The 16,509-nt window shown below is 37.6% G+C and overlaps 1 protein-coding gene across 2 annotated transcripts; it reads left to right on the top strand.

Moving 5' to 3' along the window:
* The first annotated feature begins 225 nt into the window (after nt 1–225).
* On the top strand, nt 226–16,400 carry PACRGL (parkin coregulated like). Of its 2 annotated transcripts, XM_053577826.1 has the most exons (9): nt 226–405; nt 4,557–4,624; nt 4,755–4,909; nt 6,001–6,068; nt 7,385–7,475; nt 9,169–9,303; nt 9,780–9,887; nt 11,878–11,958; nt 14,325–16,400. In XM_053577826.1, exons 2-9 carry the CDS (start codon nt 4,573–4,575, stop codon nt 14,379–14,381), a joined length of 747 nt encoding a protein of 248 aa, XP_053433801.1. In that variant the 5' UTR covers nt 226–405; nt 4,557–4,572; the 3' UTR covers nt 14,382–16,400. The 2 variants fall into 2 exon arrangements, with proteins under 2 accessions (XP_053433801.1, XP_053433802.1); XM_053577827.1 differs by lacking the exon at nt 11,878–11,958.
* Nucleotides 16,401–16,509: the final 109 nt, after the last annotated feature.

Genomic DNA, 16,509 nt, shown 5'->3' with positions numbered 1-16,509 from the left:
CTGGGGACCGGGAGCCGGTTACCACGCCTGCTCCCAGGACTCTAGTTCCGAAAAGACCGCGCCCCAGGGGCCCAGCGTCCTATAGACGGCGCCAGCAGCTCGCGAGCTGCCCTTTGAACTCCCGGCGCCCGGTCGCCGCGGCAACGCTCTTCCACAGGCCTCGGCGACTGTCTGCTATTGGCTGAGAGGACGCAGAGAGCGTCTGACGTCACTGAGAGGCGCGGCAGGTCCGGAGGCGCGAGTCGCGCCGAGCCTCGTTTCCCCCGCTCCTGAGGTCGGTGGCTGGAACGGAGGGTGAGAGCTGACCCACCGCTGGACCGGAGCCCCGCCGGGGCGGCAGCTGGGTCGCGGCGGGAGACCGGCGCGCTAGGAACTGGTGCCGGGAGCTGGGGACCGCACGTGCAGGTATCCCATCGGCGCTTTCTCGGCGGAGCCGGCGTTCTTGCCGGTCTGTTTCTAGGGCCGCAGAATCTCGTTGCTAAGGACCCTTGGGAACCTGAGCGCTGGGAGGACCTCCTCCCTTGTGGTCCGGTTTTGGTCCAGAGTAGCCTTCCTTGGCCTCAAGCAGGCCGCGTCCTCCTACCTTCTTTTAAATCTCTTTTTTTAATCTATTTTTTTTTTCTGTCTCTCTCATTTTGTAACTTTGACAACACTCTGGCCCCGAACTGATCTTAGGTATTTGGAAGTGCATGATGGGGAAGGATGCGGAGGCTGGGCAGATGGAAAGTAGATTTTAAGATCCTTAATACTGGCTCTTTGGATCTATCTCTATTCTTTGGAAATTGAAGGCGCTTTAGCAATGAAACATGGCTTTAGTGGGGTGCCTATTACACTTTTGCAATTTTCTAGACCCTGGATTAGAGAGTAGGAAGAAAATATGGCCTTTGACCCTGAGAATTAAGCAGTTTGGTTCAGTGGTCTGAAAAGCTAGGTGTGGGAGACAAAAAGTACATATAGGGAAAGAAAGAGAATGTATGAGCCATCTAAACAATAATAGAAAGTAGAAAATATGCTCTCCTGGCATTCAGAGAGATGTCGAAAAGTATCTTGTAGGTGACCAACAATACCCATGGGAGAAATGTAGGTTTCAGTGAAGGACCCTGTTTGGTTTGTTTGCTGATATTGTCGTATAGTTTAGGTATTTCAGGTTAAGTGGGTTTATAGATTATAGTGTCTAATTAGAATCTTTGTATTGCTTTGTAATAGAATTATGGATGACCTTGATAATGTAATGTTTATGACAGTTGTTTTTGACAGTTGTCAACAGAGAAGTTGACGCTTCTCCCCATCATTACCCATTTATAACATTCTCCACATGGTATTTACTGATAAAACACTAAAAAAGTTGTTGAGGGTAAAATGAATTAAGCATTTTCTCCCACAGTAACTCATACTGTGTCCATGCTTGTCAGTGGTATGCTATTAGGTTGATATTATTTTTAAAAATTAAAATAGTCACTTAGTATTCAATGGAGATTGGTTCCAGCACACCCACTGTGCCTTCCTTTCTAGGTAGATACCAAAATTGACAGGAGACTCCCCGGGTTGCTTCTCCCTTAGTATTCTTGTTTAGGTGAATCCACCCATGCAGAACTTGTAGATCAAGAAGGCCAACTGTCAATCCATGTAACCCAAAACATTTTTTTTTTTTATTATTAAATCATAGCTGTGTACATTAATGCGATCATGGGGCACCATACACTGGTTTTATAAACAGTTTGACACATTTTCATCACACTGGTTAACATAGCCTTCCTGGCATTTTCTTAGTTATTGCGTTAAGACATTTATATTCTACATTTACTAAATTTCACATGTACCCTTATAAGATGCACCACAGGTGTAATCCCACCAATCACCCTCCCTCCGCCCATTCTCCCCCATCCCTCCCCTCCCTCTCCCCCTTCCCTATATTCTTAGGTTATAACTGGGTTACAGCTTTCATATGAAAGCCATAAATTAGTTTCCTAGTAGGGCTGAGTACCTTGGATACTTTTTCTTCCATTCTTGAGATACTTCACTAAGAAGAATATGTTCCAGCTCCATCCATGTAAACACGAAAGAGGTAAAGTCTCCATCTTTCTTCAAGGCTGCATAATATTCCATGGTGTACATACACCACAATTTATTAACCCAAAACATTTGTACCTCTGCAGTATTCTCAAATAATACACACACACATAACAAAACAGCAACAGCAAAATTTGACTGTAATTTGTCCCTAAGGTAGAAAGGAATAATTTTAACAGGTGAAAAAGTAATTGGGGGAAAAACAAACTCAATGTTTTGAAACACAGATATGTTTGCACCATTGCATGCCTTTGTTGCTGAAAATCACATAACTATATTGTACGTAAAAATTATCTTCAAGACCGAGTGCAGTGGTTCACGCCTGTAATCCCAACACTGGGAGGCTGTGGTAGGTGGATTACCTGAGCTCATGAGTTTGAGACCAGCCTGAGCCAGAGTGAGGCCTAGTCTCTAAAAATAGCCAAGCTTTGTGGGAGCCGCCTGTAGTCCCAGCTACTTGGGAGGCAGAGGCAAGAGTTTGAACCCAGGAGTTTGAGGTTGCTGTGAGCTATGACACCCCAACGCTCCTGAGGGTGACAAATTGAGACTTGTTTCAAAAAACAAACAGAAGAAACTGTCCTGCATACTTAGGAACTTTGGTAGCTAAATTTTCTATCATTTATAATTTAAATTTCTTTCACATGAAGAGTTTTGGTGACTTTTTTAACATTTTCAAAATACAATGCAGTACTTTCCCATTGGCAAATTATAGGAACAACTTTTCGATGCAAAAATAATTAAGCTGTAAAATTCTATCAAAAACTTCTGCAGAGTTGGTTGGTAGTACTGAAAAGTGTATCATGATTTGATGTGGCTGACTTAAACTTCTTACGTTTATAGTCCTCTCTTTCATCAATGAGAGCTATTACAGTTGACTTGATGATCAAAAGAAATTGAATTAAACTGATCTTCAAATTGATCTAACTCAGTGTTAAACCAAATTTTTTGAAAAGAAGGAAATATTTAGTCAAATTGACCATGTTATTGTTAATGCTAATACTTAAAAAAAACACTTTGTACCATTGTAAACAAAATAACTAGCTAAAACTCATAGAACACTTATCATATGCCACCCATTATACAAATATCATCTTAGATGTATTTCTGTTAGACTTCATCAATTCTTAAGAGTAGTTCCTGTAACTGTCCACAGTTATAGAAGAGAGGAACTGGTGCATGGATTTCTTTCTTTCCAACAGAAACTTGTATGATCCTGCTCCAGGAGTGTCTCAAAACAGAGGTCAGATACAATAGTAAAACTTTGTGGGATGGTCATAGAAGTGTGATAGTAGGTTAACATATTTAAAGCTTGTCTTAGCTTATTTTAGAATATTATCTGACAAATCTAGTGAGATTTTAATATAGTACTAGAAAATACCTTGGGGATAAAGGGAAAGTGTATATTGGAAGTAAATCATCTGCTTGTAGTGAGATAAGAAAATGAGGTCAATGTATTAAGTCAGGAAAACTGAAATTAACATCTGTGTTCAGAAGCAGTCTTACATTTAAGTTTACCTTTGCATAATACCAGATGTTAATCTGGGCATTACCTTTGAAATACAGGGTGCCCATAAAGTTTGTGTGCATTTTTGTAAATTGCACACTATTTTAAATTGCACGTGAACTTTATAGATACCCTGTATTATCGGGTTAAATTTTATTAAGTAGAATTTAAGTGTTCTCCTTTTGAAGATTTTTAATTTGTCAAGTAGATTAAAGTCATCTCATGTGAGGAATTTTTGGAGAAAATATTAGAGTTTATCCTATATACACTGAGTTCTGAAGTGAAACAAAGGAGTTAAGAGTCAGTGTTCTCAAATATTTGAAAAGCTGTCATTTGGAAGTGGAAGAGGACTTCAGCTGTCCTTCACCTGTCCCCTATTCCCTTAGTTCCTAAAGCTTAGGGGACTATCTTACACTGTAGTTGAGGGGAGTCAACTGTATTAAAGGTGTAATAATAACTACAGTGTTAAGGAAGTGAGAGTCATCAAGAAGAAAGGAGGAGGAAGCGGGGTAAACGGTGCTGTAGACGCGCGCATTCGAGAAACCGAGAAGATGAGGAAAGGCTGCATGGACGTTGGGAACGGAGTTAGGCCCAAAATACCAGCAGGCAATTGGGTACATGAGTCTGGGTGTGTATGAGCTAATGTGTGTACATACATCTATGTTTATTTTTCTTCTTAGAGATACAAGTTTCGAAATTGATTTAAGCAAGAAATCTTGGGGTATGAACTGGAGTCCTCCCCTTAGCAGAATAGGCAGTTGTGCAAGAGGGGAAAGCGAACCAGTATTTAGTGAGGGAGCAACTTTACAGGTCAGAACAGCTTATTTGGTCCTCCAGAACAGCCTTGATAGGCTGTAGTTGAGGGGGTCAGGAAGTCGATGCATAGGAGGTTAGATAATCTGCCTAAGTTTATAAACGGCTTTCTATTGATAATGAATACTCCTCCAAACAGATTTTGAAATCAAGTTTCATTTCTCTGTAGGAGTAAAAGAGAGGCAATGCAGAGATCAGAGTGTCCTGGAAGTACACAGTTGAGAAACAGAGTAACAGGTACAGAAACAAAATAATTTCTTGTTAAGAGAAGAGGCCAAGTTTGTTAATGACTCATTCCTTGTAGATACAAGTGCAGGGTGAAATTTTTTGCTTTCACCTCTTTTTGTTGATGTTCTGTTTTGTCCAGGCAACTGTGATGAAAGGACATTGTCAAGTGCACAAATAAAACACAAGACTATAATTCAGCAAAGCAAATCCTCCTCATCAACCAGTTCACCAGAGTCTGCAAGAAAACTTCATCCTCGACCGAGTGATAAACTTAACCCTAAAACAATTAACCCGGTAGGTCCAAAATGATTCCTAAGTCAGTAGATTTTTCAAAGTAATAGGCATTTAGTGCTCTGTTGAACTGTTCTGAATGCTGAGACAGCAGTTTTGAGCTAAAGATGAAGGAAGGGCCTGTAGTAATCATGATGAAGAACCGAGCTGATAACATGCATATGTGAGTGTGGGGGTGAGAAGGTGGCAGTTTGGGTATTTCCTGTCACATTCATTGATGAGCATTGATGAACATAAAATAAATTGCATATTGGCTTTACTTTTTATTTAGTATGTTGTTTCACTTCCTAATAAAATGAATAAATGAATAAACTTGTATTTTGTTGCCATAGATGATTTACATGCTTTTATAGTTGCATAAAGATCTCTGACCATCCCTCTATAGTCTGTAAATTAGCTCCACCAGAAATCCTAACTCTTCGGTACTAGCCGCCTTTTGCCCTCTCACTGCAGTATGATCAGGTTTAATAAACACGACATGTATGCACATAAAAGTGCATAAAGCGTAAGTGTGTAGATAGTGAATTATCCAAAAGTAAACACCTCTGTGTGACACCGTCAGGCACTGCTGCATGGTGGGCACTTTTGGTCGGGTAAGATGACAGTGGTGTCAGCCTCTGAAGAGGGACTGTGACAGTGACTGGGGCTCTTGGCTGACTTTTATGGCAGATGGAATGTGGCAGATAGTTAAACAAGGATTTGGTGGACTATGGGAGGGCAAAAAGAGTGTCTGAATTTATAAAAAAAAAATGAAAAACAGTTTGAGCACCTGTGTTTCTTTGCCTCTTTCTATAAAGAATCACAGTGTCAAGGAAATTGAACATCTGAAGAAGGCCCTGATAGCCCCTTGCTACCACCTTTTTCTTGTATTTGGTTGAGAGAGTTTATGGTGGTGATACTTTAATTCTTTTTCTTATTTTTAAAGAAAAATTTTTTCAGTTAATAATGTTTAATGGACCCCATCTTAAGTTTTAGTAAAAATTAAGGAAAGTTTTGGGAGATAACTTAAGGATTTTACCTGAGAAAAGCAGGATTAGAAGTGATTAGCTATCATAAGGGTGAGGATGGTAATATTTTCGTTTCTTTAATTTCAGTTTGCTGAGCAGTCACGAGCCCCTTCTGCTTTTGCAGCTATTTACTCTAAAGGAGGTATACCATGCAGGTAAAAAATACAGCTTTTACCTGGCTATGTTATTCAGAATAATTGCGTAAAATCAATTCTTTATTAAATTTAAATGGATTGAAATTTTTATTTATTAGGTTGAAGGAAAGGTGACTTATTTACTTATAGGCCCCTGGATGTTACTGAGATAGGTGATAAGTAAAAGCCAAGTAATTTAAGAGATTGAATGAGCCATTTTAGAAAACAATCAGTTTATGCATTCACAGGCTTGAGCAAGTTGAAACTAGAAAAAATCCTATTTTGTTGGTAAAATGAAAACTTGAACTTAGTGAAAATATTTATATTTCTTAATAAGGACATATTGTTTTTGTTTTCAGTATGATTTTAGCTGCCTTTCTAGTCAGATACAAGAGCTATTTTAAAGAAACAATGTAGATTACTAATAGTGTGATATCATTTTAAGAACTATTACTGAGAAGCATTCATTTCTTCACAGTATTGTCTAATTTTAGCGGATTCTAGACAATAGAAAATTTTATTTTCATTGTGGAAAAAATAATCACAACTTTCCCCCCAAATTTAAGAAATGTAGTTTTTAAGTGGTATTTTTTGATTTGGAGTGAAAAAGCAGCTCAAGAAAAATTCTTCAATTTATTGTTATTAATATTTTACATTTCTATCATGAATTGAAGCCCTATTTTAAACTTGTTAACAACCCCCCTCAGCAATTTATTGTTGTAAATGTAAAAACAGTGTTACAGAGACATCTTGATATTATGAAAGTGAGTCTTTGGAGGAGTGAAGAAGTCAAGAGCCTCACAAAGGAACAGGAAGGGACATTCAGTGTGATGGATAAGTTCTCTGATGTGATTGTGAGGATTATTTCTCGGGTGTTTTCATATATAAAACTTACCAAACCTGGGGTAAAACCTGTTCTACCTTCTCAGTGTTTAGGTTAACTGATCTTTATCTGAAAGCAATGTTGTTTATAAAACATTTTTTCTTCTTCTATTTTGATAGCATTTTTCATTTTCTGTGGGTTACCCATTGTATTGTGATTTATGACTGAAAGATACCACCTGGAACATGAGTATTAATGTCCAGAGGTAGCAACATGTTTCAGCACCAGCTGTGACTTGACACATGTGGGGTTACCAGGCAGTTTTGCTGGAAGAGTGAGCGCTGGTGGGATTACAGACCTTCTTTGTAAAATGTTCTCGCAGTATCTTTTGAAGTCACAGTATCTCTACATGTTACAAGACAGTCTTGATAATGGCTATACTCTACCAAAAGTAGGTGTGTCACCTGATTTTGTTTTAATGTGTTTTCCCGTGACGTTGACTTTTGTATTTTAGATTGATACATGGTTCAGTAAAACACAGATTACAGTGGGAATGTCCTCCTGAAAATCTTCCATTTGATCCTCTTCTTATTACTTTAGCTGAGGTAAATATGCCATTCGTCTGTCACGTTTATGGGGGAAAAATACTTTACAATTGCATTACGTGTTATTTTGTCGGTAAATCCCATTTGCTGCCCATGTGTTGGGCAGCATAGTTTTTGAAAGCATGATAGCATCAGGGAGAAGAAATGCTCAGTCCCTATGGCAGATAGTCCAGTCTAGGGAATTAATGAGTTCAAAATTAGTGTTTCTGAGCATAACTTTGCAGCTGATTATACTTACTTACTTCACAATAAATACTTACTTACTTTGCAGATTTCACAGTAAATACTTATTTACTTCGCAGACTTAAAGAGTTTGCTGTTGCTTTTTTTGTTTTGCTTTCTCTCTTCAAGAAAACTTAGGTGGCTCTTTTATCTTGACTCTCAGTGGTTGGTTCAATCATAAAAGAGTAGCAGTTGTTTCTGATGCATTTAGGGTGAAAACAAGAAATAATGTCCACTCCACATGTCTTTTTTTCGTATTTTCATATTTCATTCCAATGTTAAAAATGATATCGAAAATTTTGCAGTGCTTTTTTGCACATGGTACAATAGCTGCCTTCTAAATAAGTATAAAATATTGAAATATGAAGGAAATATATTTTAGAAACTCACTAAGTTTCAAATCATAGTAAATGCAGGGAATCCAATAGTTATGCATTCATAAAGTAGTGGTTGTAAATTCAGTTTAGACTAATTTGGTGTGCTTTCAGAGTGTATGAGAGTACCTGCAAGTTTTTTTATTGTTTTAATAAAGGTTTTTCCCTCCATTTTTCTCCGTTTTTATTTACCTTCCTTTTTCCCCTTTTGGTTTCTGCTTTTTTCTTCCCTCCTACTTTGTTTTCTTTTTCATTTTCTTTATTTTTTGTTGTCTCTCCTTTCTTTTTTCTGTTCTTTCACTATTTTTTTCTACCTTCCTTTCCTTTCTGTGGATAGAGTCAGCCCTCCCTTTTTGTGGATTTCACATTCATAGATTCAGCCAAATGCAAAAGGGGGGGGTGGGTAGAGGGAGGGGGATCGGTGGGATCACACCTGTGGTGCATATTACAGGGGTATTTGCGAAACTTGGTAAATGTAGAATGTAAATGTTTTGGCACAGTAACTGAGATAACGCCGGAAAGGCTATGTTAACCACTGTGATAAAAATGTGTCAAATGGTTTATGAAGTGAGTGTATGATGCCCCATAATCATATCATTGTATACAATTATGATTTAATAAAAAAATTTAAAAAAAAAAAAAGTAGCATAACATAAAAAAAAAAAAACTATTTTAAAAAAGAAACTACAAAAATACAATAAAAATAATGCAAATAACAGTGTAACAACTACTTATATAGCATTTGCATTGTATTAGATATTATAAGTATCTAGGGAGATTTAAAGTATAGGAGAACATGTGCCTGGGTTATGCCATTTTATATAAAGGACTTGAGCATCCACGGATTGTAATATCCATGAGGTACTGGAGTCAGTCTCCCTCAAATACAGAGGGACCACCATATGTCCTTCGTTCCCCAGTTTCTCAATGGCATTGAAATTGGAATTGCTGCAATTGTACTTGTATATCATGATTAGGAAAACAGTAATGATCAAATTTTGGATTTTTGCTTAAGCTAGTAAGGATTTAATTTTTCTGTTATTAGCATAACAAATTAGTGTTTTTGTTTTGATTTGTTTTGGTTTTGTTTTTGGCAGGGTCTGAGAGAGACTAAACATCCATATACCTTTGTGTCAAAGGAAGGTTTTAGAGAATTACTTCTGGTCACTGGTGCTCCAGAAAAAACTGTTCCCTTGCTCCCTAGACTGATCCCAGTGCTAAAGGCAGCTCTGGTAAGTCATTTATTTCATTGTGCTTTCTATTTCAAAACACACAATAGAAAAGAAAGCTATAATATATTTAAAGTGCTTTATGCCTTTTTTCCTTTCATACCATTTGGAAATTAGTCCTTTATCTGTGGTTTTGACATATATGCAGAATTACACCACTGTTATTCGGTGCAAGCTATCCTTGAAGATAGCTTTAGAGCACACACTGAAGGAAAAAAGGGACATCTTGAGTAATTAGAGAAAGTGATGAACCTCAAATTATCCTTTCTGTATGCTAGATATATTTAAATTAATGCCTAATGTTTCTAAAGGTCCTGCATTGAGGGTTATGTTTTACCATCTGTATTTTGCTGATTATCTTCTGATTTTAAGTTTAATCACATTCTTTTTCCCACCTGCTCACCCTTTTCTCTAACCCATCTCCCCTTCCCTTTGCTTTTCCCCATTATGTCTACGCTCCCAACTCAATAACCCTGCAGGTCCATTCAGATGATGAAGTGTTTGAAAGAGGATTGAATGCCCTGGTACAGTTAAGTGTCATTGTTGGCCCTTGTCTAAATGACCATCTGAAGCATCTGCTTACAAGTGTAAGTACTGCAGGATTAGAGAGGGGTTGTGTCTATGAACCATGAACCATCTATGTCTCTTCATGATTCGATGGCTTCAGATTATTTTGAAATAACTTTGAAATAACTCAAAACCTTAAAAACACCTCATAATCCTAACCAAAAAAAATATAAAGGTTAAATCTAGTCATTCATAAAACATTTTATTAATGAAGGGCATTCTCTTTAATATTTTTTAATGGAAAATGCCTACATGAGCAAAGTTTAGGGTTATAATAAAAATTTTTCAAAAGTTGAATGAAAAGAATTAATAAACGTAAATAATGGTCTTATGCTGACTAGCTATGAATTGAGAGCAATGCTCATGCCTCTCTTATGTTTTATTAAAGTTATGTTTTTCATCTTTTTTGTTTGTTTTTAATTGTGAGTGTTTTAGTGAATCTGTAAATTGCATTGCAGGAGAAACTCTTCCTGATATACACTGGGTGCCCCGAGACTACCCTTAGGTTTAACAATTTGCAAGAAAGACTTGTGGGACTCAGAAAAAGTGTTATTCCTTGTAGTTTATTGGGTCAAAAACATAAAGATTGAAATCAGCCAAAGGTCAGAGGTGCAACAGTGTGTCCAGGGGAGAGGAGGCGTGGAGCTTCCTGTTGTCCTCTCCCAGTGGAGTGCTTACATCTTCCAGCGACAATGCGTGGTAACGTGCTGGGAGCATTGCCAGCCGGAGAAGCTCACTTGAGCTCCAATATCCAGGATTTTTACTGTGGTCTGCCATGCAGGCCTAACTGTGAGGCTGTGTAGTTGACTTTACAACTTCTCCAGAAGTCGGTCAAGCTGGTACCCTGCATCCTGAGGCCCCAACATAAATCACATTCTTAGTACAGAGTGTCTTGTGTGGCCCAAAGCCCCCAGGTTAACACAGTTAGGCTTATCTGGCAGGATGTTCAGAGAGTTTAGAAGTTGTCATCTGTGAGCTAAGGGTAAGGGCCAGACTTTGTTTAAGCAAGGGTAATCCTATATTGTTCACTGCTGTAAACATTAAAGTTCTGGCCAGGACCATCCACAGCTGGGATCTCTCTGCCTGCATTGTTCTGTAGTTCAGAGCTGAGGCCGGTGTTTTGATTGTGGCTCTACCTTTCCAATTTAGGCTCACTGAGGAAGTAAGCTGGGATAGGGGGTCTTGTGTTTTCTAGTTTGATTCTTCTCTCTGTCACTGTTACTGGATTATTCATATAAATGCTCTGTTCTTTGTCCTTTTTTCCCTTTTTAATGTAGGAAAATACATGTTTCAGAGACTTAACTTTCTAACATAGTCCTCTAAATGCTTGCTACAGAATGGAAAAGTATGCTATTTCATAGAAAACTTAACTTCAGATAGCATAATGTACCAGATTTTACTGGATTCGTATTGTTATCAAGCAAACAGAGTCCCTATACAGTGTACACAGAGGTCAATACTGTTGTGGTACCAGCTTTTGAGAAAAGAAAAGCTTTATTGCAAAAGTGGTCAGCAGGGGGATAGGAGCAGTTGGATCCAGTGGCAGGTTTATGGGCTTGGAGGGCAAGGGAAATGATTGCGGAATGTTGTTTTGACAGGCTTTGATTGGAGGGCTTCAAATTTGAATATTTGTGGATTGTGGCCTTAGATCTTTTGGGCCAGTGGGCTTCTTACTTAAGAAAGAGTTCCAGCATTCATGTTCTGGTCATAACCTGGTCTTGGCTCAGAGGGAAAGAATCATTTGTTCCATGTGTCATTAAACTTCAGGGCTTTTTCTGTTGTGCATGCCCGGGCTACATGATGTGCAGTTTTTAGCTCTGTTGTGACTTGGCATTTTACTATCCATAGAGTAGGCCCAGTTTGGGCAGGGTCTGCAGTTACAGTATTTCTTGAAATAAAAATAAATTGAAAGCAAAATTAAGAAAAATTTATGAAATTTTACTTACGTAAGTGGTGAACATTGTTACTTTTCCAAATCATTTCATTTTGCCTCCAATCTTACGTTAAAAGCTATCCAAGAGACTAATGGACAAGAAATTCAAAGAGCCCATCACCGATGCGTTGCAAAAGCTAGAGCAGCATGGTGGAAGCGTGAGTACAACGTTACTCCTTAAGTCACCATTTTTTCTTTTTTACTTTTAGTCATATTACAAAATTGACTATATTTAACATACACACGCTATTTCATTTAAAAATTTCATTTTAACTACAAGTCCAGTAGCTGTGTGAAGTTAATACTGTTCTTTTGATTTTACAGCTCAGAATTTCTATCCTGACCAGGTCACCATTTTCAAGCACTGGGAGTCAAACCCAGGTTGCAGAAATGCAAAGCTTTCAAACTTTCATGATGCTCACTGTCTGGCAGTCTGTGTGGTACAGAGTTAGATTCTTTTTTCTTTAAAGCACTTCAGATACTTTTGTTTTGACTGTTGGTAAATTCACAAAACCGAAGGATTAACTTAGAGCTCACTGAAGAGAGATGCATTTTTCCATTTCATCTGCCATCTTTTATGCCTCAAAATTTAGAATCTATTTTTAAAGAAAGATTGAATGAATACCCAGTGACTGCACTGTTTGTTTGTATGCGGATGAATCATAGCATGATCTTACATATGCTCTTGGGCACACACACACACTCCAGAATAGTTCAGATGATTATTCTAACTTTTCATGGGCCAAGAATATGGGGGATTTCATTGCTATGTTGTTTCAAATCATTAGGTTAATTGAATTTTTATTACTTAAGAGAAGTATTCAGGTTATTTAATCTTAAAATACAGGGTGTCCATAAAATCTGTCTATTTTTATTGTATGTGAACTTTATGGACACCCCATTTCTGTAAAGGATTCTTGTTTTGGGATGTTACATTTAATCTATGTTAGTGATAGAATTGCAGGCAATTATCTTAACCATTGCAGAACCTAGTTTCATTCTAGGTACTTTCTAAAGGAATTAATCATAAGAAAATCTGTGATTGTATGCAATTTAAAATGGCAGACAATTTCTGTTTTGCCTTAATGACCTAATTGACCGATTTCAGTGACTTTGTATGTTGATTATATCCTTTCCATGATGAACACTTAAAGTTGATAGGAGTCCCTAAGCCTGCTGGATAATGATTCTCTTTGTTGTGTTGGTCCTGAGCAGAGAATTGGCTTTCAGGCACCTTGTTGAGAAGATTGCATGACCCTCCGCTAGTTAATCCCGTGTTCCCTTCTCAGCAGAAATGCGCTTGCTATTCTCAAAATTTGATGCAATGTGTTTGCCCTTTCTTCCGCTGTGAAAAGCGAGTAGATGCTAAATAATGATGCACGACCTTTCAATCTGAAAGGACCAATACAGGAAGTGAGACAGGTAAAAAGGGACATGCCCAGTATGTTACATTTTATGGGGTTGTGTGTTGACATAAATAAAGATTAGAAATAGCCCACAGAGATTTAGAGAGGGAATACAGAAGGTATAGTTTCAGAAATAGTGAATTTTTCTTTTAGAGCCACTCAGTTTCATTAGCTTTGAGCCTTGCTAATACAGAATTAAAAAAAAGATTTTGTAGTTATGATGGCCATTCAGTATGTTTTCTTCTTACTCCTTCTTATTCCCTCCTTATGCCCTACATAGTATTTTAATAATAATAAAAGAGTGGTAAAATTTTTTATTGCAATTACATATCAAAGACTTTCTCTTGCCCGAATTATTATTGTGCCTTCTTGGTATTTTCTAATCTTTTGTAAAATTGATGAATACCCTTCTTTCTCTTCCAGCAATTTAAAAACTTCTGTGTTCCTTTTTCTTTAAATGTAAAAATATATCTTTAAAAAGCTTTGCTCTTAGTGTTGCAGCTCCACGTTTCTTAAGGTTTGTGTCTATCACAACCATACATTGAACCTCTGAGGAACAAAAATGTTACACAATCACTGTATGCCTTTCTGAGTGCTGATTTTTGCACTGCCTGCCTTAAATTGAACTCAGTTCGTTCTTAGCCTGATTTAATTTTTTCTGATATGTGCATTAGTCTTGAGAGACACATACACACACTTGCCTCAGTCTTTTGAGTATGTGAGAACTTAGTATGTGGACGGTGCTCTGCTGAGTGCTGTTAGACATTAAACTCCTTTAATCTTCAGAATCTTCAGAGGTAGATTTTGTTATTATCAAGAAACCGAGGTCCAGAGAAGTAGTTAGACCAGGTTTGATTAAGGACGTGACAAAAGCTGAATTTAAATATTGGTAGTCTGGCTTCTAATGACTTTTTTAGTTAGATACTTTTAAAAAATCATCAAAACCTATATTTTATTTAACCTACAGAAAGCTGTGCCTTATTCCATCATTTTGTTCTCATCCCTTTTTGTTCATTTTGAGTTTTAGACACTTTTTAGACATGTAGCTGCAAATATCATACCTACTAGGGGAACTCTCTGCATATTACTGATAATGTCAATTTTTTTTCTGTTGACAGGGAAGCATCATCATCATCAAATCTAAAATTCCAACATATTGTTCCATTTGCTGTTGAAGAAGGGAGCCAAGAAAAATCATCTTACTACCTGGGGGCTTGTGTCAGACACTGAGGTGGGAGCCATGGAACCTTTATTCAAACAGTTCATTTTATTCTTCTGTAAATCACAACCACCATTTATTATTTACTAGGTTAAGATGAGTGGACACTGGATCATAGTAAAAGTTATTCTTCAACAAAAAAGAACAGTTAATAAAGGAAAGAAGTTCTACAGTAGTAAAATTTTGTGGGGTTTATTTTTTATACTTTTGTCATTTGTTTGAAGAGCCATTGTGGTGTTCACAAGGTATGTTTGTATTTATTACCCAGCACCTTTTGTTCATCACATCCTCTTTGTGATCAGTTCGTAGCTGTGCACTTACTTTTGTAGATGCTTTGTCATTTCTTGGGTTTTATATTTATCAGTGCTATAGAAATTTAAAATAGTACACAAACATTTGTGAATACACTTAATCGGTTGTAAATATGTGTTTTATAATGTAGAATGCTTGGAAAAATTTCTTTCCACAGTATTCTAGTTTAAGAAATTGTTTTCAACTGTAAATTCTATTACAAATATGTTGTTATTACAACTTTTTAAAACTACCTAAACTTTAGGGGTGAACTGTATTTAAGTAAATGTTATTTTTGCATTTCATAGTCATCAATACAGATATGCACATAAAGATGTTCAGAAATTAAAATCTCGAAACTTCCACACATTCAGTGATTTTGTTTTGCTTCCTTATATTTAACAGTTTTTTTTTTTTTTTAGAATAACTTTAAGACATAATTTACAAGGTAGCTCTGAATTTGATGTAGGGGAAGCTAACTATAGATTATTCTGCAAAAAAGGAGTAGAGGAAGAGAAATAGAAAACAGGTGTAAGACCTTCTGTCATCTTACGGGCAAGAAAAGTAGCCGTACAGAATTGAGTAGCCCCATCAAATCCACAGCAGATGAATACTTGGAAAGGATGGGGTGAGAGATCAGTCTTACCAATAGGGTCAACACCCTTGTACCCCAGAAATATGAAGAAATGCCCTTTCCTTGCTCTATCCCCCCTATATGCCTAGAGTGACCTCTGCAATTCTCATTTCAGATAGGCTCAGGGCCGTAACTTGAAAGGGTACAGATAATCTCTGAGGAGTCTCAGTGCAGAAATGCTCCTGCCCAGAGTGTGGGTGCTGTCCGGGCCCTTCGTCTGCTGCTCCTTCTCAGGTGACTACTACCTGTCTGAGCCTCAGGCTGCCTGCGCCACAGCCTTGCTGTTCCTTTTACTTAGCACCATCCAAAGATGTCTACAATCTTAAAAACGTCCTAAGAAAAAAGTAATGTATTTAATCTCATAATTGCAAAATTTGTTAGAATGAAGATCTATCACAGACAGTAGAGTTATAAACATTTTATTTTGCTTTTATTTTTTCTTTTTGAAATACAAAATGTGCACATTGAGTTTACACAAACACATGATGGCAAATTTCAGTGTACATGTATTGTACTACTCTTAATTTCTACACTGGTGATAGCAGGGCAGCGTTCAACATCCTATCTCTACACCAGAATAGATACCTGATTTAGTGTTGCAAAAGACCGTTGCAAATTTCCTCCTACTGTCGCCTCTCCGTCTTGGTGATGTTTCTACAGAACAGAGAAGGAGTGTGAATTTTCAGTAATGTGGCAACTGTGTGGTCTTGCTGAAGATCATTAGAATCTGGATTGTTGGAGTTTTATGATGAGCTAAATCATGATGTAATAAATGAAGCTGAGTTGTTCAGCACCTACACTCATCTACTAAGTCTTGGTAGTAGTTCTCAATGGAAGGGAGTCACTGGTGCTTTCAGAGTGAATTGTACTTGCTGTTTGTTCCTAGTAGGCATCGGGACAGCCAAGGTCTCTTTGTCCCTGAATGGCTTGACATATAAACATGCTGTATGGACATCAGGGAGAGAGGATGGAATTAGCCTTTCATGGCTGTCAAGGGTTACTTGTTACCAGGCACTGCTGTGCACTGTAGGACAGATGCCCTGACCCTTTGCGTAGATCTGTAAACATCCTTGCTTTGTTTCATGCCTTCTGAGCTTCCACTTAGTGACACAATAGAAAACAGCCTGTAAGACTGAACAAATTCAAAATTATGTTAACG

This window comes from Nycticebus coucang, chromosome 23 (assembly GCF_027406575.1).
Source record: "Nycticebus coucang isolate mNycCou1 chromosome 23, mNycCou1.pri, whole genome shotgun sequence".
NCBI classification, from domain to species: domain Eukaryota; kingdom Metazoa; phylum Chordata; class Mammalia; order Primates; family Lorisidae; genus Nycticebus; species Nycticebus coucang.
Note: the sequence above shows the minus strand (reverse complement) of the source record. Positions and strands in the feature narration are given on the sequence as shown.